Source organism: Lipophrys pholis, assembly GCF_963383615.2.
Source record: "Lipophrys pholis genome assembly, chromosome: 10".
Lineage (NCBI taxonomy): Eukaryota > Metazoa > Chordata > Actinopteri > Blenniiformes > Blenniidae > Lipophrys > Lipophrys pholis.
Window position 1 is genome coordinate 14,141,354 of NC_137640.1, and position 23,485 is coordinate 14,164,838.

At 41.4% G+C, this 23,485-nt stretch overlaps 1 protein-coding gene across 2 annotated transcripts in view; it reads right to left on the reverse strand.

The window, feature by feature from the left end:
- agbl4 (AGBL carboxypeptidase 4) overlaps positions 1-23,485 on the reverse strand; it is a 303,990-nt gene that overhangs the window by 144,987 nt on the left and 135,518 nt on the right. For both annotated transcript variants that reach the window (XR_013935717.1, XM_080473410.1), the window contains exon 5: positions 5,521-5,737. Coding sequence is in view for 1 of the 2 variants with exons in the window: in XM_080473410.1 (XP_080329536.1) it covers positions 5,521-5,737 (217 nt within the window). In the remaining variant the exon portion in view is untranslated. The remainder of the gene's footprint in view (positions 1-5,520; positions 5,738-23,485) is intronic.

The following is a 23,485-nucleotide window of genomic DNA, read 5'->3' on the forward strand; positions in this document are numbered from 1 at the left end:
TTACCTCTAGAAAAGCCTTAAAACTCTAACATAAAGTGGCACACCCTTTGCCATATATGTCCTTTGTTTTATTGAGATTTATTGTTTTTAAACTAAAGTAGAGGCAGTGAAAGCAGACAAACTGCTGACAAACTTCTTCATTCTTTGATGTGAAAAAGTCAGATAATTCTCCAACATAAGACTGTGGATCGTGAGAGTCTTTCTCTAAATGTATTAGTGTCATATGGTTCAATATGAAACACATTGCTTTCTTATTATTTCTGTATCTCACTGTTAGGCCTCAAGCATAAACGTTTAATCTTTTATATCTATCGTGCATAAGGTGTAGTGATGAATACACAGAGAGACCACAGGTTTAGGTATATTTGCACCATAGGGCCTGATGTTGAAAAGATACACGTCAATGTAAAATAATGACAATAAATATGGCAAAACTATAATTTGATGAAGACAAATTGAATCCATATTGGTCAACAATATATTTGTACATGTTACTATCAATCTAACACACATACTCAATAACGTACAAAGTCAACATTTGTTTACGACAACTTTTTCGCCATATTAAAATAAAATGTTCCTCCACATTTCTGTCATAGTGTCGTATGCTTAAGTAAAGATTATACAAATGAGAGAGAGAGTCAAAATCATCAGTGAAATACAAAGTGTGACACCCGGCCAGTGGGTGTGCTCCCTGTGTTTCCTGTGTCTCTATTGGTCTGCTGTGCCCAGCTTGTCCGCTGTGTGGTGGCTGACCTTCTCCTCACTCCACGGCTGGAGTGGCTATCGATTATATCTTGGCGCACACTGTACAAACACAGATAAGGAGAGGCGGGGGTGGACGGTGGGGTGGGATATGGCGTGGTGGTGGGGGCAGGTATCGCTGCAGTGCCCACTACACTACACTCCCCTCCTCGAGACACTGTTAAGAAAAAAGAAAAATCCCGTTCTTCAAGACTTCACTCCCACTGAGGAGACACACGGACATGGAACCTGAACACTGATAGCAGATAGGATTAGCTCTAAAATTCAATCCAACAGTCTAAAGTAATGGTAAATCACTGCAGCTGACAGTGACCGCTGTTTCTCTTCCACACAGTACTAGTGATCAATCATAATCTCACTTTGATTTGGGAGATTTTAAAAGAAAAGCACAGCTCGGTGAATGTGATTTCTTTGCAGCGAGGATCAGTGCTTTCACTTGATGTGGGTATGTGAACCGAGTGCAGGCCAGGCCCAGTGAGTCGCATGCAAGCTTGAGGGTGGTCAGCGGCCTGTCCTCTCCCCCACCTTGAGGTCCCTCATTTACACTTTCTTTCCATCTGTTGTACAGGCAGAGGCTGTGCTGTGTCAGAGGTGACTAATAGTGTCATAGCCCTGCTCTCCCCACCGGGGCCCGCAGAAGGAAAAACCTCAAACTGCTGCCTCTGCAACTCCTGGGCAGACACAGACACTGACTACTGGTGAGAAGAAAAGAGAAATGCTTTGTCAACAGGGAAGGTGGGCAAATAAGACACTTTCAATTCCAGATGGCTCGGGGACGCTCCAGGACCGCAGCATTTGAAAGAAGGGAGCAAGAGGCATCGTCTCAAAGAGGCTTGTTAGTATTGAAGCAAGTTAAGTTCTCTCTCTCTCTCTCTCTCTCTCTCTCTCTCTCTCTCTCTCTCTCTCTCTCTCTCTCTCTCCCTCTCCCTCTCCCTCTCCCTCTCTATTTCTATCTTGCCGTCTAACTCCCTGTGCCTCTGTGGACCTTAATGCCTCAGGGGGAGAAGGAGAGGTTGACTCAGATACTGTCAGGATTGTCTCCAAAAGCAAATGTTCAGACAGACAAGGACCAGAGCAGCCGATGTGGGGCCATGAACCGACATGAACCGACACGAACCGACACGAACCGACACGAACCGACACGAACCGACAAGAACCAACGCGAACCAACATCAACCAACATCAACCAACATCAACCAACATCAACCAACCAGTCCAGGAACGGACCATATTGAATTGACGATCTGCACATTCAACACAAATTCAACACAAAAATGCATGTTGCAAACACATACATAGAAATGTACCTGAACACACACAAAATACATACATAATTTAAAATAAAAGTCGTTTGGTATTGTAAAAAAAATTAATTAGCGGTTGCTAGATATCAATGGTAAAACCTACAATCAGTGTCAAACAGGTGTCAAAAACACATGTAGTTCATATGATATCAAAAATGTGCAAGCGGGGATAAAACCAAGATCCCACGAGGTGAAGGTATACCACAGGGAAGAGTCTAGACGCTCAATTCAGATTTTTTGCTGCTATCCAATTTGTTTGCGTGATTATTCACGTTACATTTTGAATGCAACTTGTAAACGAGATGTTGCATCTCAAGGGGCTTTCCTCACAATAAATTCAAATTCAAATTCAACTTCTATCAAATTGCACAGAAGACGTCATGAAGTCATGCCGTGAAGTGGCACATGGCACACAGGTCAGCACCAGGGCTGCCATTTGTGACTCACTGGTTTCAGCCCAAACAACAAAAAACCCACAAACCTCAATAAAAACCAGCCCAAATTTCAGTCTGTGTAGAAATCATGTAAAAACCGTAAAACTATTATATGTGGGATAAAGAACACGCCATAAACACACAAACGCACAAGGCTTCCCAATTGGAGGATACCCGCCATATCTGGCAACACAGGTCAATGCGTGTATGTCCATTACCAAGTGGTTGCTAAAAATGAACATTCTAGACAAAATGACAAGGGAAAGAAGGAGGAGAAAGAGGAAAAAAGAGAGCACAGCTTTTAACAATTTGGCGGAGCCGCTTCCTCCTGCGCTTATCCGTGACGTCAGTCACACGTCAAAGATGAAGCGGTCATGTAGAAAAATGTCCAAATTGGTACCACATACGATCGAGGCCTGGGTCTGCTGTCAAAAAAAATTGGAATTGGAGCTTTCACACGGCCACAAAACAGGTCAGATCCGAGTCACAAAATCTGAATTGGGTAACATTCCCCTGCAGTGTGAACAAACCCTTATATATGAGGTGCTGAGTATTTTTCAGAGATTCGTCTAAATTGTACTGCCTCTGCCTGAGGTACAGCAGCAGCATCCTTCACCATTGCATTCTCTTTTCTATTAGATTAACCTGTAACTGTGGTAGAGGGGTGTGGTTGAGCAAACGGCAGGGGAGAGTTTGGGGAAGCAGTTCCGGGAAGCCGCTAGAGAGAGGTAACTCGACACACCTGAGTCTCATCAGGGACTAATTATCTCTCTCCTCTCTCTCACAGTTGTACAGTTGTGGGCTGGGACAAAAAGAGAGCACTCTCGGGGGGGTATGGGGAGAGGACAGCGGCCTGAAAAGGCACCAGACTGTATCGAGGACAATATAAATAAATGGTTAAATGCGTGCCGTCAATGTGCTTCTGTGCTAGAGAACCTACGGCGAGGAAGAATCAGATTTATAGTAACAAACAAGAAAGTCTGTACGTATGTACTGGTTGTATGTCATCCATGCATCTTCTATACCGCTTTGTCCTGTTCGGGGTCACGTAGCGCTGGAGCCAATCACAGCTAACTATGGACGGGGGCAGGGTACAAACTGGACAGGTCGCCTGTTCATCACAGGGCAAACAGAGAGAGAGACAAACATGCTCACTTCACACCCAGGGGGCAATTTAGGGTCACCAATTAACCTCAAATGCATGTTTTGGACCCAGAGGAAACCAACACACACAAACTTCACACATATGTATTTATCTGTGTGTATGTCTGTGCGTGAGTGCGTGTATGCTATGGCTTGTGGTTGGATGTGTGCATGAAGGGGAGAAGGTAAAAGATAAAGAGACGGCGCAGACAAAGGAAGAGATATGAGAGGGTGGGGCGAGGCTGTCTGCCACCCAGGCCTAGAGAACATAAAGAGAAAAATACGGTCATAAAACCTCTCTATGACTATGAATACTAATACTGACTCTCTGAGACAAATCAGCTATAGGCCTATCCTCTCTCTTTTCCTCTGTCTTGCTCTAAGAAATGATGTGGCTTGAAAATAAAGAGAAAATAGTGCGCTGCACAGGCTGAATTGTATGGCTTGGTGTTTACAAGATGTTATACAAAATGCAGCATCGCTACAGATAGAGAGGGGGGAGTGACTTGCAACAATTGTGGAACACACTAAATTTGCCAGTCCTCTTAGCATTGGGCCAGTTTTGTATTTTACGATACATAGTGCTTTATAAGTGTTTTTTCATTTTCATTTTTATGGTTTCATGATTTGTTCAGGCTGAGTAAAAATAAACACCACACCAAATATGTGATCATATTAAAAAAAAAAAAAAACAACTCTGTATGTATGTATGTATGTATGTATGTATGTATGTATGTGTGACACATTTTTAGCTATTCCTCATTAAAAAAGATCCACATATCCACATCTACTACCTTAGCATATCACTGTATACTAAACTAAATTGACCTAATTTATGTTAAAAAGAAAAAAGCCAGTATAATAAAATCATGAACAACCTCAATACATGCCATACCAGTATTGTTCAACTGATGAACAGGTGACTATTTTTTTTATCTTAGTAACGTCAAGGAGAAAATAACACAGGTTAAGGTTGAGGTTTGTAATTGCTGCTACTTTTTGTCAGCTGAGCAGGTTTTTTTCAGCAGAGTGGCAAGTTGATTTGAAAAACTATTAGCAGCCACAGTGAATCTGGACTGACTTGCAGTAATCTCAGCTCAGTAAACAACTTTCTTTTTGTATGGAAATGCTCTGTTGTCAGCCAGGTATCATGTGGTCATGGCTGCTCACACATCTGCATACAAACAGCACTACAGTATAAATCCTCCCAGCTCCTAGTTTGACAGGTTGTGCTCCAGAAAAATACATAAGGTGCAATTAGAATTGGAAATACTCCGTTTTATCATCATACGCCTTTTGGTTATCAGATACTTAATTTGTAGCGGTATTTCTTTCCTTTTTTTTTTAACTATGCCATCAGCTGTTTTATGCCATGCTTCTACATTTCAGAGTCCTTTCTGCATTTTACGGTCAGGTTTCATGGTACCCCCCTTGCAGCAAGCGCTTCCTGACAAACGTTGGGAGGACAGAAGAAGAAGTTGTAATCTCTCAAGCATTTCTAATGAGTTTTTCTCCTACAATTATTTGATAAGAGCAGACAAGACTGGAGGCAGTGTGTATGATACACTAGCTCCTGCTGCCGAGGTGAGAGCTCTGCTGATTACACAGAGAGCCATTTACACACACATACACACACACACACGCAGACACGTGCGCGTGCACACACGCAGACCCACACACGCAACACAAACACACCCAGAGGCTTACAGTCAGTCATCTCGGAGTGCAACAATCCTAATAATAACACGAGAGGCTGGAGTTATGACCGGCAGACACTCTTAAGTTCTGATTGTGGGTCTCCTTCATCTGCAAACACACACACACACGCACACACAGACACGCACGCACACACAAAATATTCTCTCTGAACTTACCACGCTCAGGCCCAGTTGCTCCCTCTGCAGGTAGGGCATGTTTCTGCGATCCAAGCTGGCCAGATAATGCTGAAGTCTGGAGTAGGTGTACGGGTAGCAATAGGCAAATTGATAGGTGTCGTCCTCTCGGTCAAAGCAGAAGGCAAAAGACATGACATAGTTGCGTCGGTGGTCGGGGCAGCGGTAGTAGTACACGTTTTTGGGTGGAAGCCTCTGCCTGTAAAAATAATACACAAAAACACGAATAGAAAAAAGTTTAAAAAGGTCATATACGGGACAAAGTGTTTGTTTCAAGAAATTAAGAAGGTTTGAGACCACATCGAGCAGAGCAATCATAACCAACGAGAACACGGCACTTTTGCAAGTAAAGGTAAAAAGTGCAGAAAGTGTAAAGGGAGACGGAGATACAGAGGCAGAGAAGTTACACAGAGAAATGAGAAATCAGCACAAAGAGGTTGCATCAACTTCTCCGTTTTTCTTCTTCCTGAGACATTGAGTTCATCTAATAAAGAAGGAAAACTACTGAAGGAAAGAGTAGAGGTGTCACCCTGTGATCAACTGCTTGAAATTGAGTGAAATTTAAAACACCGAAACCAAAATCGATGGGTTTTTAAACTTTGTTTATAAGACAAGTGACAAATGAGAAATTTCCAAAATTGAGGAGGGCTCCAGTTATGATTAATAGTATTTCCTTCATAATACATTGTCACACTAACAGAGCAGCTGCCATTTATGCTTTCAGGCAAATCTAAGAAGCACAAACACAGACGCGAAGGGGAAAACAACCAAACAAATGTGAACAGTAAAACAATGTACTTAAATTACATGGACTTATAAATCATTAACTGACTTGATAAACAGAGAGAAACTGCCTTAATTACTTTTTTTTTTTGTCAAATGCCACTCTCTTTATGCTTTTTTGTTTGTTTCCCCATCAAAAGTGAATTGCTCTACTGACTGAACACTGTAGGTGAGCTCCAAAAAAATAATATATCGCAAAAGCAGCAGTTAAAATTCTTCACACATAATGATAATCAACCTGAATGCCACCTCTACAGCGTGAGAGGAAAATGAATGGTATCATCAGTGATGTTTCTGGAAAATTAGGACCAAAATGATTCACTGTGGACGTCAGTCATTTGTTTTATGAAAACAGGAGAGCTTGTTTTGCTACAATCTGCTACAAAGGCTTTGGGCATTTAGAGACTTTGGATTTGCAAATTGCGTCTTTAATTGTGCCAAGTGTGCCAAATCGGTGTTTTCAGCTGTGCTTTAAAAAAAAAAAAAAAAAAAACTCAAGAAGATTCAATGTGACGACAACAGACAAAAGGGATATTCAAAAGTGGATTTTCTGTGAGCTGCATGTGCTGATTCAGCTAAAAATGCAGGATTAAGTGTGTAGACTAAAGAAAAATTAGCAAATCTGTTCAAAACACCAAAACAGCATGTTTCTTTTTGGCAAATACATTGTCAAGAGTATGACATTTCCCCCTAAAATATGGTGTTGGGCCCATTAGCATTAGCGCCAAAGTAATGTGCCTTCATATAAGAGAAGTCTCCGATTTCTGAAGTAAATGCTCATCCTATGAATGTAAATAAGTCAGTTAATGTCTGGACAAGTCTGTTGAAGACCAAATCAAAAGAAAAAAAAAAATATATATATATATACCGGTGTATATATATATGTGTGTGTATGATGGTGCAACTGAGATAAACCTGACCTACCATACCTGTAAAGTGAATCAGTTAAGAAGTTCCCATATAAAAAGTAACCAGGAGGTGGTCTACACATAAAACAATTAGTGGGCTGTTTCGAATACAGATAACATACTTTTGTACTGTACGTCCATCCATCCATCCATCCATCCATCTTCTTTCCTGTTTAGTTCACAGGGGATCACAGTACTTGTAGGAAGTGTAAAGTAGCCCAGGCATAATTGCCAACTGTAACTTCCACCAGCTACTCTGGTGAGACTCCAAGCCTCTCCCAGATCAAATGAGAGCCATATTCTCTGCAGTATAGGTCCTGGGCAATCCATCTTCTATACTGCTTTATCTAATTCAGGGTTGCAAGGGGCTGCAGCCGATCGCACCTGACTATGAGCGGAGGCAGGTAACGTCACTGAACAGGTGACCAATCCATCACAGGGCAAACAAGTAGAAACTACACACTGACACACACGTATGAACAATTTACAGAAGTAAAAAAACAACAACATATACCTAACCTAATATATATCATAAATATACTATAAATATATTGTATATTTTATATTTCATATAACAAACAAGTGAATATGCTCTCTATCTAAAAAGAGTAGAAAAATATATGAATATATCTTTAAATATAAACTCAAAGAAAAGTACTGTGAAACAGCTAAATACCTAATATGAGTACAGTATTAATTCTGTGCTGAACGTGTGACGCTATGTCTCCATCTCTGGGTGTTGCAGTTGCGTGCTTTTCTGAACTGCGCGTCGCACGTTGAGTCTGGAACTAAATAAAGCTGAGTGATCACTGCACCTCATGGTGGATCAATGGGTACAGGACAGTACTGCGCCGTCCACAGAACTTCTCTGCTGACTCTTAACTTTATTTTCATAGCACTTTAAAAATACCCATTGCTGAAACAAAGTGCTATACATAAGTGATCATAAAAACAACAGAGCTACAATCAAATTGCCGCACATGGATTTACTCAACATGTTTTATCGTCACACTCTTCATCTGTGATCTCATCTTAACCTTTTCACTCGTTTACCTTTAACTGTTAAGACATAGTGAGACAGATGCAATGCACATGCAAGTGACTGAATTTGCCTCTTTTATCTCACTCACTCTATCGTCCTCCAATATTCCTTGAGTTGCCGGTCACTCTCTAACTGTCTTGACAGTTGTGCATGAAGGAGACCAAGCACTGCTGCCCGAGGAGCGCTGGCAGATGCACATAGAGCGCAGGATAAAGGGAGGAAAAAAGATGAGGACGATGAGTGATTGGTGGGTTTGGGGTGGTGGGAGCTCGGAGAAAGGTGGAATAAGGAGATAAGGAGAAGATGAGAGAGCAGGGCGATGGCAGATCTGGGACTGATAGGGAGATATACGGTAAAGGGTGGCGGCTGGCCGCGGAGTGACTGCGAGATGCTGCTGATGGCTGGCTAGTGAACTAGCGACTCTGGCAACAGATTAGATGAAGATGGTATCACAGCTATGATAGGAACAGGACCTGATAATCAACAAACAGGACAGACTGCGCCGTGCTAACTCTGACAGAGTGGACTTCCTGACTCGCCTTCAAAGAGGGGTTACAGCAAGGAGACGCAGGAGACCTCTGTGTTTGCTCCGACACTTAATTCATCGGGTGTCTTTGCATAAACATACAGGGTGAGCACATTAGATGCATTTTCAAACACTTGAAGATGTCCCTGCAGGTGGCCAGAGAAACAAAAAGCTAAATCACTCTCTTCTGCCTCTTTGAGGCAGACGAGAAGAAGAGGCAGAAAAAGCAAGGCTGATTATTCCTTCAGAGGAGGAGAAAGGAAAATGTCTCTGCATGTGACTATCTCAGCAGAATACTAATTCAGCTAGTGGCCAGCTACACCACACCCAGACTGCCAACCGGAGCCAGCTTTCCAGGGTCATCCTACAGGCTGCTAAGCTGGACAGAGAAACAAAAGAATCAAAGCGAGAGAAAAGTGGTCAATCTCGAGAGCAAATTCTTTTATCCCCAGCAGTTGAATCCAAAATACTGTTATTGAAGCGACTTGGCTGCATGGGTTTAAAGTAGAGCATACTGTGAATGAAAATGGCTGACAAGGACAAAACAGGCATCCAGGCGACACACACTTAGACACATGTACAGCCCCCACTTACTAGTGTGTTACTGGAGAGGCAGTCCTCCGAGGTGCAGGTTAATTAAAATAAAATGACACCTCACCTCTTTACATATTTTTACGTTGGGCTCTGGCCATCCAAGCTTATCCCACTTCTCTGTTTCTCCTTCCACTTCTCTCTACTGGGCAACGCGTGACCTTGCCGGAGACTGGAAAAGTCCTGGCTATTGATTTTAATTACTGCTGCTTGTCCCATTACAGCATTATAGGCCATAGAAAAAGGCTCTGTGACTTGTTATGGAGAGAAAGACTGCCTGGAAAGCGTAGAGTACTGGCAGCGGGTGCATACCTATTTCTGATACATTCACACAAACAAACATAAAATATGCACAAAATCTTCGGCATATGCACAGGAGTGCACACGTCTCTTTGGTTTTTATCTGTGACTGCTCCTGCTCGGCTGCTGGCAATTTGTTTTATCTAAATGGTACCTCCCTGTGCCTCGCTGCTGCCCATCTCTTGACGTGGTACAGTGCCGTCATTCCCAAACAGAATTATCACTGCATGGGATGAAGGGGGGGGGTGGAGAAGCTCTCTGTATATGATAACGTTCTCACACATGGTTTTACAATTCAGTGATTACAGAGACACAGAGGCACACACACATACAAACAAGGATATGCAAAGAGTCACACACCGAAACAACGCTGCGCACTCAAAGCGGGTGTGAGCTACATCAAGGTCATTCCCTTCACAGCGAGCCATGGGACAAGTTAACTTCCAGCGAGTCTCATCACAGCCTTACAGAATAAAGAGAAATGAGCAGCAAAGAGGGATCGAGAAAATGAAAAACTACACAATGGCAGAAAGTGGATGACAAACAGAGAACGAGACAAAGTCCAAGAGAATGGGACAAAAAAAAAAAAAAAAAAAAGAGACAAGGGGAGAATACAAAGGCAGAGGATTTCATAGAGCTATAGCAGGCAGCCTTTAGCGAGGTGTCACGTTGCTTGCCAGGGCTTTTCTACCGCTGAACCACTGGTATCTACAAACTCCCGCTCTGATTTAGATGGTGCCGGGGTCTCTCTGAAGTTTCAAGATGAAGGCTTATAAATTGGTAGCTTTCATACGGCCGACATCTTGTCTCTATTTTCAAATCAATCAAGCGTAGAGGACACGCCAATCACAGCTACTCGGAGCACTCTCACAGACAAAGGCATAAACATACAGGACAAAACTCACCAGGCCCGGACACACACAAAAAAAAAAAAAAAACATGCACTCATCCACTCCCTTTTATTTTCTATATCACTGTTGTCACTTTTAGCTTGTCAAACATTTATGCTGTCAACTGTTAGGAAGGTTAAATGTCTTCCAATATGCCCTTACAGCTGTCAGGCTCCACAGATCCCCAGCAGCTCATTTAAAGCCAGTAGTTACTTCATTTGGCAAACATTTCATATTGAATTACATATTTCTTTATTCCCTGTGTGTTAGTAAGCCAGTAATTAAACAGGCTATATTTTTTGGCACACTAAAATGATGCCAGATGTTGGATAGGCTCATTGTTTTTAAAGCGTGGCTCGATGGTTTCATTATTGTAGTTTATTTTTTGTGTACTAAGTCAAGCATAAAACAGCCTCTGAATAATCTTAGGAGTGTCAGTCATGTTGATATCCGTGTGTGTGTGTGTGTGTGTGTGTGTGTGTGTGTGTGTGTGTGTGTGTGTGTGTGTGTGTGTGTGTGTGTGTGTGTGTGTGTGTGTGTGTGTGTGTGCGTGGCATAGATGACTCCCATACATGTTTTTTGGGTGCAAATCAGGACCCATCTACACGTAGCAAAAACTGTGATATTTCACTGTGTTAAGGTGTTTCGTTTACACGTAAACAAAGCTGCAATTCAAATGATTATGTCTGAAAACTCTGGCCAAAGTGGAGATTCGGAACAAACTCCCTGTCTTCATGTTTGCATGGAGACAGCATAGAAGACGTTTAATGTAACAGTATGTGACAGAAGCATCATCAGTGTGCGAGCAGTGTTTCTAGTTTGGTTGATATGATGACCATAGATACTGTCAAAAGTGCTTGTTTTTACATGCAAACGCTTTTGGCTGGTTTGCATTTAAAATCACAAATGGTCTTATTATATCGAGGAGCAGAGGCCTTATGCTTCTCGTTACACTGCCGCCTATAGGTTTGGCATGCTCATAGTAGATCTTGAAGTTTTTATGCGGGTTTGTGTAATTTTTTAAATTTGTATTCTTTTAAAGGATCTGGCATGAACAATGCTATTTTTGAAAGTATATAGGGGGAAATCTTCATTTTTGTAAATACCCGGCTATGTGTATACATGGCCAAGTTGCAGTCAGGCTTTTGCTTTGTAATTTGCTTGGCCCACTGTATATGGTGGTTTCATCACAACTCATCCATCAGCCGGTGGACACTTACGGCATTGCAACACTGCCGCACACACACAAACACCCCCTCCATATCCATTCATTCACGCACAGACGCACAGACACACACACACACACACACACACACACACACACACACACACACACACACACACACACACACACACACACACACACACACACACACACACACACACACACACACACACACACTCTCTTTTTATTTAGCGTTTGCTGTTTAGTAGATTAGATCTCTCTATTAGATGACGTTTGCTACTGAGATGTGTTGATTTATGAAATGATTTCAGAATTATTTGTGAATTCATACATTTTTGTTAATAAAGGCCTGTTAGCTGAATTGAACGATTCCTCGTGATTACTGTGTACTTATTGTTGAGATTCACTGGTTTGTAACAGTCTGTGCTCGGATCTCACACTTTCCCTTTTATTTAAGATTGTTATATTTTTACACAGAAATATTAACTAACTTAGGCCCTGTTTACACGACAACGTTTCACCTGACAACCCCTAATCCGCTAAAAAAAAGGAGTGCGTTTACACTGCAGCAGCGGACACAGAGACAACGATGTAGTTAGTATGCCGGGCCACGGGAGGGCACTTCCATTAATAATTTCCATTTTTCATAAATTACTTCCAGTGATTTATTACTTTCAGTAATCTATTACTTACAGTAATTTAATGCTAATGACCAAACCTAAATCCCAACGCAGTATCTCCATGATTAGTGTTATGCATGTTACGAAACATTAAAATATAGTGAGAAGGAATAATCACTTTGATTAAAAGTTCTTAACTAGTTACTGAAAATGAAAAGTAACGAGTTATAAGGAAACTCAGATTAGCTAACATTTGTTCGGAGAAACATCACATATACTGTTGACACAGGCTCCTGTAAATGTTAGGTACACACAAAAACATTTTCATATTGCTGTCAATAGGACTGAGTTCAGGAATAATGATGCCCTCACTCTCCAGTAAATGAGATATTTGGCCATTGCTACAGCGCAGAGAGCAGGACAGAAAGTAGCAATAGCTCCACAACAATTTTCATCTACTCCAAATATAACAAGTAAAGAGCTCAAAGAAACTTTAGTAATTGTAATGTTTTAACTCATTTCATAATAGCAACCAGATACTGTGGCAGTTATGCAAATTAATGTCATGCTTTAGTTTATAACACTGTGTTTCCAACTGCAGCTTCATTAGGTTGTGTCACTGGATGAGGATTGACTCCACACCAAGTGTAGTGAGAATCCGAGGTACAGCAAGGAGTCATATACTTTTATTAGAATCTTCAGCTGTGGTGGTGCTGAGAAAAGACTTAGTACAACATTCATTTTCACAGTTTTTACCAGATAATCACAATTTTCCGCGGCAGTGAAAGTGTCTGTGTATTTGGGCATGAAGTGGAGATGACGCACATTAAGAGTCGAGACTGATGATGTGAAGGAAGCGGGGATTAATGTTACTGCTAGATTCTTCTGGTGAGAAAGCAATAACACTTGTGAATTATGGACTTTCCTGTAACGAGAGAGCTGAGAGTTGCTCACCTGCATAGACAACAGTCCGTTCACAGCTCTCTCAGGCCAGAAACTGCCCTCTTTTAACACAGTGACTATTGGAATCACTCACAATGACAGACCTTGTAAAAAGGAGTGGTGCTTCTAGCCTCTGATATTCACATATTACTGGTGGATTTAATTAGCTGATCTGTCACACAAGTCGACAGCTTTTGGACCTCAATGAGTTTCACAAGGAGTTAGCCAAATCAGCTTTGTCGGTATCACATCCCAGCTACTCCGCACCACTTGAGTTTGCATTATGCTTTGGACATGAAATGTAAAGTTATTTCCATAAAATACTGAGCGCCTTCATAAATCTTGGAGCCTCATCTAAATAAAACACCTTTGCTGTTTAAACAAGTAATCCAGTTTGTTCTGCTGATACATTTAAAACAGAGCTGTGGATAGATTTGTTTGTCGGTTTGCTTTTATCTGTCAGGCTGTGGGTGCTAAAATTAATTTCACCAAGTACTTCATCTGTTTTTCACAACACTCTTCTTCCGTATCATCATTTTTCTCTCACTTCTAGCTCTTACTTATGACGCTATCTTTCTAGCATTTCCTCCTTCAAAATGTGAACATATTCCATTGTTGCAATCTCCGCTCGTAGCTCCAGTACAAATAGAATTATCTTCTTGTGAATGATATGAATGCCTGTAGTGCAAATATGACTGTGTATGGAAGCATCTAACTCAAATACTTCTGTTGCATTCTAAATATGACAGAAATTGGACAAAAGTACACCAAGGATACATTCACAAAACAATACTTTTATCACTGGCCAGGACTTTCTGTGTGGAGTTTGCATGTTCTCCCCATGTGGGCATGGGTTTCCTCCAGGTTCTCTGATTTCCTCCCACAGTCCAAAAACATGCATGTGGGAATAATTGGCGACCCTAAATTGCCCCGCAGTGTGAGTGTTTGCTCTGTGATGGACTGGTGACCTGTCCAGGGTGTATCCTGCCTTCCCCCATACATAGCTTGGATTGGTTCCAGTGCCCCGCATCCTGCACAGGAATAAGCAGCATAAACAGCGGTCGTCAACCTTTTTTGCACCATGGACCGGTTAAAGGCAACATAATGTCCCCACAGATCGGCAAGATGGTGTATGACAAGACCTTAACGAGTGCACAACGATGAATAGAAAGCAAAAAATAACTTTGGTGGAGTAAAACACGGATCAGAGCACTGATGGAAGTGAAGCATTTTCAAATTAAAGCCCTGCAGACAAACGGCAATATAAATGTACATTTTCAAAATAAAACTTGTTATTCTCTCTTTGTGGCCCAGAACCAAATGATCCATAGACTGGTACTGGTCCGGCAGGCCTGGTGCCTGGGGACCCCTGGTATAGACGATGGATGGATGGAAACAACTCTGCATTAATGGCAGTATGACAGTGCCTGTATGGACCAGTAGAGGGCCACACGTTAGAGGAAAAATGACCTTTAGATGAAATGCAAATGTTTCACAGTAAAAGACAGGTGTCTAATAATTTCATTTCAAACTTGCCACTGTGCTGTGAAGTTACAATACGTGCAGTTATTGTGGGCAATATATCCAAAAATATTGAGGAAATGTGTGAATTAGGCAGATGAGCAGATACAGGTTCTGTATGACTCAGCAGACACACTGTGTCATGCACTTTGGAGGTTTTTGTGATTTAAAAAAAAAAAAAAAAAAAAAAAAGACATGCCCCTAATATATCCCACTGGAGTCTCAGCTAGATTGAGCATGCTGGGCTGCTGGGTCTGCTGGTCGCTAGCTCCCCTGTGTGTTGTGGGGCAACAGGGCAATTAGCAGAATGCAGATGATCACTGTGCCCTCGCCACTGTGGCGCCATTGGTCCCCTATGGGGCACCCGGGCAGGTGCACATTCGTCTGGAATAATAGGGGGTACGGAGGGAAAAAAAAAAACATGGAAAAAAAAATCCTCCATTAAAAAACATACTCACTGGCACACACAAACATTTCTTACAATGTGATGAGCTCAGCATTAGGACTCTTGTGGGTGGTGGTGTGGAAGCAAGTGGGAGTGGGCTGGTGTGTGCGTCTGAAAGAGGGGAGCAATGAGAACATCTACTTATAATTGTGTGATGCAGCATTTCCCAGAGTGCAACATGATACTCCCATTACATTAGCTATGTGTGTGTATGTGCAAATGCGGAATGGAATAGACAGGCTGGCGCCAGACTACATCGTAACAATAATAAGAGCAGACACACGCACACATAGAGATATCATAAAAGTGTATGTGGTGCGTGTAGACTCTGTAAATGAGTGATTCTATGACCATACAGCCAATGTTACTCTGCAACAACGGGCACATTAGTAATGCCATATATCATAACAGGACCCAACATGTCTGACTGTGCTATTTCCATTTTCTCCTTCTTATTATCAATTTCATTCAAATTCTTTATTTTTCATATGAACACTCAATCAAATATCCCATTGAGTGAATAGTGGCCATTCAACATATGGCTTGTTTCAAAATATTAAGTCAAAGCTGTATACAGAATATGACTGAATGTGTGATGTGTGTGTGTGTGTGTGTGTGTGTGTGTGTGTGTGTGTGTGTGTGTGTGTGTGTGTGTGTGTGTGTGTGTGTGTGTGTGTGTGTGTGTGTGTGTGTGTGTGTGTGTGTGTGTGTGTGTGTGTGTTTGTGTGTGTGTGTGTGTGAGAAATAAGGTAAGTGGGTGATGAGATCATTCTTTCTGGAAATTCACTCAGTGGAAGGTAACGCTACACATATGACACATCCTGAAATCACTTTTTATTGAATCCCACATAGAGATGAGCTCATCTCATGCAGTCCATTACTCTGATCAGAGTGACTTACTCTTGTGAAAAAATAACCAGCATCTTGAATCAACCAATAAAGGGAAGTGAAAAAAAACAAAACAAACAAATAATCTTGATTAAAGTTGATTTGTGAATGTTTTAAACACAATATATTCACAGTTTGGCCGACAGATAAAGGACTAACCTCCTGACCAAACCAGCTATTGCGACTGGTGTGAAATCCAAATCAATAAACTGGTGAACGAGGGGTAATGTAGTGTTTGTCTTGAGCAAGAACTTGTGTGTCTCAAAGGATGCAGCGCATTCATACACAACAATGTGTGCCCACAACATGAACTGATGAACCCATTTGGATAAGAGGCAAAATGTATTCCAAACCATGTGACCAAGTTCGGTTGATCTCCTTGGACGGATGAGAATATAGCCCTTGTGTGGTTAGTACAACACTCAAAAGCAATATTCGGCGTGCTGGTGGATTAACACAGTACTGTTTTACAAGAAGCTATCTCTAAATGGAACAGCTCTTTACCCGTGTTAAATATTGTCTTTTCTCTACATCCAAATCGCGATGTCGGGATAAGTCATGGTTGTTCATGATGCTTCAGCCTCATTTGAGTCACTAATATTAAAGGCTAGTGCTTCCTCCTTTTTGCTCACTACATCACCACGTGGTAAGAGGTGGTAAATTGATTTCACTTAGCGAGCTCTTTTCCACCTCTTGAGCAGTCTCCAAAGCACTTTTCATTGTCAATCACATTCACCAATTCGCACACCAATGGAGGCGGCTGCCATGCCAAGCACTCAGTCCATCCACTGGGGGCAGTTGGGTGTTCAGTGCCTTGCTTAAGGACACTTCAATATGTGGGCAGACTTGGAATCGAACCTGCAACCTTACGATTGAGCGATAACTCACTCTACTAAACGAGCCACAGCCATATTAAAAGACACAGTATGTATGTATGTATGTATGTATGTATGTATGTATGTATGTATGTATGTATGTATGTATGTATGTATGTATGTATGTATGTATGTATGTATGTATGTATGTATGTATGTATGTATGTATGTATGTATGTATGTGTGTATGTATGTATGTATCTATGTATCTATCTATCTATCTATCTAACTTTTCCTCCCTTCATCCTCTCGGAAGGCCCTGCTGGCCTTGGCACAAAGATGCCAGCCTGTCTGCCTGCATTTCCCTTGGCACTGTGGTGGCAGCTGTGGGGCTGCCTGCCCTGTCTGCCTCCATACTCCCCGGTATATCACACATGCACATACACACTCACACTCACAGCTTGCAGCCAGACTGGTGTCACCACGTCAGTGCCAGGGGTAGCAGGACTCACAGGAAAGGAGAGCTTGAGGGAACTGAGGAGGAAAAGGAACAGGGTGGAGTGGAAGGAGGAGGGGGGTGTATACACGGGCGCTTGGGCACTCAGACAGCCAGATGCTGCCAATTAACTTCTCCGGCCGCCACAGGGCTGTAGGGACAGAGTCTGGCACCTGTACCATCCAACCGACACTCACAGACACACATTTTCTTGTGGCTGATGGTAGAGCCACCCCTGTGTGTGACTTGTGTGGGAAATTAGTTGAGGGCCTCGGAGCTTAAGGGATAAATACACATACACCTGCTCTACTGTAAGTGCTGAACTCTACGACCTTTGGCAGAATTTTCTTCTCTTCTCTTCTCTTCTCTTCTCTTCTCTTCTCTTCTCTTCTCTTCTCTTCTCTTCTCTTCTCTTCTCTTCTCTTCTCTCATCTATACCAGTTCATCCAGCTTTGAGTTGAAGCAAGCTCAAACCTCTACCAGCCGAAAGGTGTGAAGAAAGTTCACACTCTGGACAGTTCACCAGTGCATCAAAGAGAAAACACAGCAAGGAAAATGAACACAGTATTGCACCCACACCTGTGGACAATTTAGAGACACCAATTGACCACAACAGAAGTTTTTTGTAGGTTGGACCAGTGGGAGGTAACAATATATAGAGAGAGTCTCTTATCTAGTTGCAGGTTGCCAGAACAACAGTTAAATCTATAATGCAGGCTGACATGTCTGCAACCAGAAATGTGTCAATGTGTATGTAAGGTATATTTGTACAGATTACATGCCTTGTAGGTAAGTCCAAACATATTAAGGAACTTGGGACAGTAACTCTGTGGATTAATCCCATCTCAGATACTACCATTCCTTCATGTAGTCCAGGACTAAACCCCATGATTTTTACTTCAAGGCTCTGTAGGGCCACGCCATCTGTTGTGGGAGATAGATCTATAAAGATGGATTTCTGGAGTTGTAGTCCTGCAGCAACACCACTCTAGGATCAACCTGGAGACTCTCTGATGGTACAGTTTGATCGATAAGATCTAAACATCCAAAATGCTGCATAATACTGTGTTCATGTGAGTCATGGGCCAAATGTGTGCTTACTGTCAGAATGTGTTGGTCATTTTAACAGACAGGAGAAATTACAAATTACTACAGAGGAGACCTTCTGGCTATAGCAGCTAGAATTAGACTACCATAAAGGCTTATGGCTTGCAAAACGTCAACCCTTTTATTCCTGACACAGCATACAGCTGATCTGTCCACTGAATGTGAAAGACATTAATAAACAAAACAGCTTGATAGAGTACAGTGTGTTATGGGACTCATGCTTTACAATATGGTTTAAAAACCGTAAAGTCTTTCCCACTGCAACCCTAGAATTTTGCCTGCAGGTTGAGAGAAATACTATTTTCAAATACATGAGGACAAAAATACAGGAAAGCTTTAAAAGACCACCCCACTGTAATCCTGTTTAATCACACAGACATGAAAACGTTCAAACCAACACTATAGTAATGTCAGTGAAACATTTAATATTAACAAACGTAGAACATTAAAGAGAATGTGTTCCTTCAGATATTACACCTTTCACTACAATGAACAGACTTGGCAAAATAAAAACTGAATCTTTTTGGCAAAGGTCAAAAAAGTGCTTTGGGGCTCAGAATCAAATTTGAGGGCTTTGCCAATTGCATGAAACACAAGCGTTTCACCTTCCACCTGGGATTGTGGGATTAAAAATTGGCAGATAAAGGTTCATCAGCACAGGAAATCATATTTTAATTGGATTACATTTGAAATCTTTTTCTGAACTTCAAAAATAATTTGGAATTTCACCCTATTTCAAACAGATATTCCCAAATAGGAAATATACTACAATCCTGCAAATTTGAAAAATCCAAATCAGAAGATGTTTTGGGAATGTTACAGGAAAGCATGATTCACTCTGAGTGGATCCCTGAGCAGGATCCTGGGCCCCCACCAACTCCGCCCTGAGCGCTGCTCTGTGTGGCTGCGACTGATGGGTCATTCAGTTAAAACTGCCCAAATGGGATCAATACAGTTGATTAAATAAAATAAATAGAGGAAAATTACAATAAATGCAAATGCTATATAAATCAATATGTGGGATCTGATAACATAATAACTGGAAGTTAAAGGAGTATTACATTGTAAATGACATGTCACAAATGGCTAAAGAAATCAATACATGTCATAAAATATTCAAATATGGGAGGATTCCAGGTAGCCAATTCAATATTACCTTTCCCTATGTATTTTTTTTTTTCATATTTCATTTTTAAAGTTGTAGAATAATGGGAGGGTAAGAGCTCTAAAGAAATGTTAAAACTGAGTTTGAAACATTCTTAAAAAAAACAAAAACAAAAATCTGTTGGTTTAGACAGTTTATTTTTATTTGCGGTTTCAAGCTGAGACTGAACTTTCTGTGATGCATACTTTTGTTGACTTCCAGATAATGGGGAGGTGACAGTGACTTTGAGCATTGGAAACATAATAAACAAGACACACTTCTATTTGACAGTGAGTGAAACGTGTGACAAGTTTTGAAGCAATGTCTCAAGATCCCGTATTTATAGAAATGGTGCAGAAAGACTGAAAGCATACATATTGTGCTTTACGCCTAAAACCATCCAAGCTGCACAATATCCTCTTCGCGCTCTCGCCTCACAGCGAGATGGTCTTCTTTAAAATACTGGCCGGGCCTTTCTGTGTGGAGTGTACATGCTCTCCCTGTGAGTCTGTGGGTTTCCTCGATTCGTCACAAAAAACATGCTTGTGAAGATGCCCGAATGTGGATAACTCCAAGGAATATATTGTTTATTTCTGAAGCAACAAAAGATCCATAATGCATGGATATTAAGGCATTTAAGCGACACGCCATAGTCGAGTATCCTTTAAACTGCTGAAGGAAATGACCCCTGAATTTCGACAGAGCTTACGTCCTTATTGTCTGTATTGATTTACATGAAGCGAAAAGAGTATTTGTATTAAAGCAAAATATGCCACATAGAGCAGCAGTACATTGTATCAGGACATTTGGTCTTAAGAGAGCAGGATACACTGATTATAGAACTAAATTTGTGTGGCTCCAGCATGAAAAGTTCTCTCTATGAAATCCAGTGTAGAGCATGAATAACAAATACAAATCACCCCTGGGAGTTAACACCAAGAGAGAAATAGTTCACTTGCCCTTGGGAGGAAGATGAATGTGCAGCCTTGCTTGAGATATTTGTTTTTATGAGTTCCAATGTCCGAAGGAAGACAAATCAGAAAAATAAACCAAAAACAAACAATAGTCTCATCAGTCACAGGAACCCCCCCCCCAACACACACACGAACGCACGCACGCACGCACACACACACACACACACACGCACACACGCACACACACACACACACACACACACACACACAAAACCCTGTCCATCAGATGCGCTCGTTCCCTCACTGTTCTGAGTGACAGATGACTTGTCACTGAGCTAAACGGGAGAATATTTTAAGGCAGATCGAAAAAGCAGGAAAAGGAGAGATGGGTAATAGAGGAAAAAAAGAGAGAAATTGCTCCATTACACCGGAGTGGTAAATCATTCGATGTGCTGGAGATCACAGAATGGCATTTATATTTACACACATGTTCACATGGGCACATGTACGAACATGATTTACCCTGTGTCTGACTGTGTTCCTGCACATCCTCCATCTCTGGATCTCATATGCATGTGGTGAAGAATTCACAACCATATGTGCGTGCGTGCAAACACACACACACACACACACACACACACACACACACACACACGCACACACACACACACACACACACACGCACACACACACACACACGCACACACACGCACACACACGCACACACACGCACACACACGCACACACACGCACACACACAATCGTTGACCATCACAATCTGGGCAAGAAAATCCGAGATCAATGTTGGGCTCTGGTGATTAGCCCTAATTGAGGAAAAAGAGCTATGGGAACAAAGAAACATTATGACCTTTTCTCTGTATGCACACAGTGCACACTAATAAGACACATTCACATAATATCATACTGACCACAATTGTCTAACTACATCAAAAGCACCTTCTCATAGGAACGGTATGCAAATAGATAGCACAGGGAGAAAAACAAACCCTGCAGATAATTGACTGTCCTTACCATGTTTTTGTGTGTGAATGGCAATTTTCACTCTCCTGTCGAGTGCATGCTGATTATTTTATCAAACAAAAAGAGCTCCATGCGTGATGAAAAGATTGGCAGCGGTTCATACCCCAGTGCAGTGGAATGGTCCGTCTCTCTTGTTTTGCGTCTCTCTTATTTGTCTCTCTTTCTACAACCTCTGTTTGTCTGTGTGTCTGTCTCTCTGTACATGTCAGTTTCTGACTGAGTCAAATACCACTTGTCAGGAGAGTGCTGTTTGGACTGATGTGAGATAAGAAGAGACCAACTAGACAGTTATATGTTACTCCTTACTGCTGCTGGACTGGAGCAATAAGACTGTGATGTGGGACTAGTGGCAGTAATAACACTGAATCCTGTAGTGTAGAATGACACACATCAGACAGATGGATAGTCACCTTCCAAGAGTAACTGTTTTTGTTAGTGGAGGACTCAAACAAGGTGTAGCTATAGAGGATGCACAGTTGTTAGCCTTACAGTAAGGAGACGCAAGGCCCCTTTGTGCATGAATTTGCATGATCTCCCTCTGCATGCTTTTCTCTGAGGAGTTTGGATTCTTCCCACTAGATCAATAAAGTCGGTTCATTGGGGACTCTGAATAGCACAAAACTTTGAAAAATATATGGGGCATGTGATTGTCTTTCTCTCTGTTTGCATTGTGGTGGACTAGCAACATACTGACCCTTTCAACTTAGATAAAGTGGATACAGACAATCAATAAATTACACTTATGATTAACACTATATTGTTCAACCCTACTTGGACCACAACTTGTGTTTGTATATTTGGTTAATGTTGCTGAAAAAAGCTTCATATACAGTTGAAATAAACCACAAGGTTGAATATTTTGATTCCAGGGTGAAATGTAATTACGACCCTTTGGCAATGCAAATACTAAATGCAAGCCAAAGGGTATGAAGATAACTAAATAGATAAATAATAAGGTCGTCAAACACTGAGACTCTCATTAGAAATTTAAGTATTTAATTTTCTATTAAAATGAAAATGTTCTGCAGCTAACCTGTTGAGAGAGTGTGTGATGTGTACTTCAATGACCTATGGAAATATCAGTTTGTCCTTTGGTGTAGTTCAATGATCTGCCGTGAAAAATGCTAAACAATATTATTTCTGCCGTTAAGAAGTGTACCATACTGACATTTATGATAACCTCTTTTTTTCCTCCAAGGCTCTTATTTATTTATGGCTTCAGTCGATGCGCAATTCTTTTGCATGTTATGTGTATGCATGTGAAAATGAAGAGCATGTTGTTCACAAATCAATGAGTTTATTATAGTTATGGCATTTGGTATTTTTTTCTTACCATGTTGAGAGAGAAGCTGAAGTCCTGAACCGAACTGCATTTTTGAAAGAACCCCCCCCCCCCCCCCAAAAACAAAACAAAACAACAACAACTTGTAAATATAAAAACTGCTTTGTGATTGACATCATTACAAGAAACTAACAAACAATACTGAATGTCAAGTTGATTGTAACTTTGTGAACGTATGTATTTCACCTGTGAAACGCAGCCTCTCCACCCACCCATGCATTACTCCCTCTGCTTTTCATTTTTCTCTTATCTCCTCCGCAAATATGCAGTGTGGAATGTGGAATCTTTGCACTGATATAACCAAGCACATTTAAAATTCAGTTAGCTGGAGAAGGGACAAGATAGAGGATAAACAAAGGGCATATTCCTATAGCTTGAAAATCGAATAGAGGATCTGATAATCGGTGGAAGTGGTAATCAATTGACCTCCCATGGGTCACTATCCA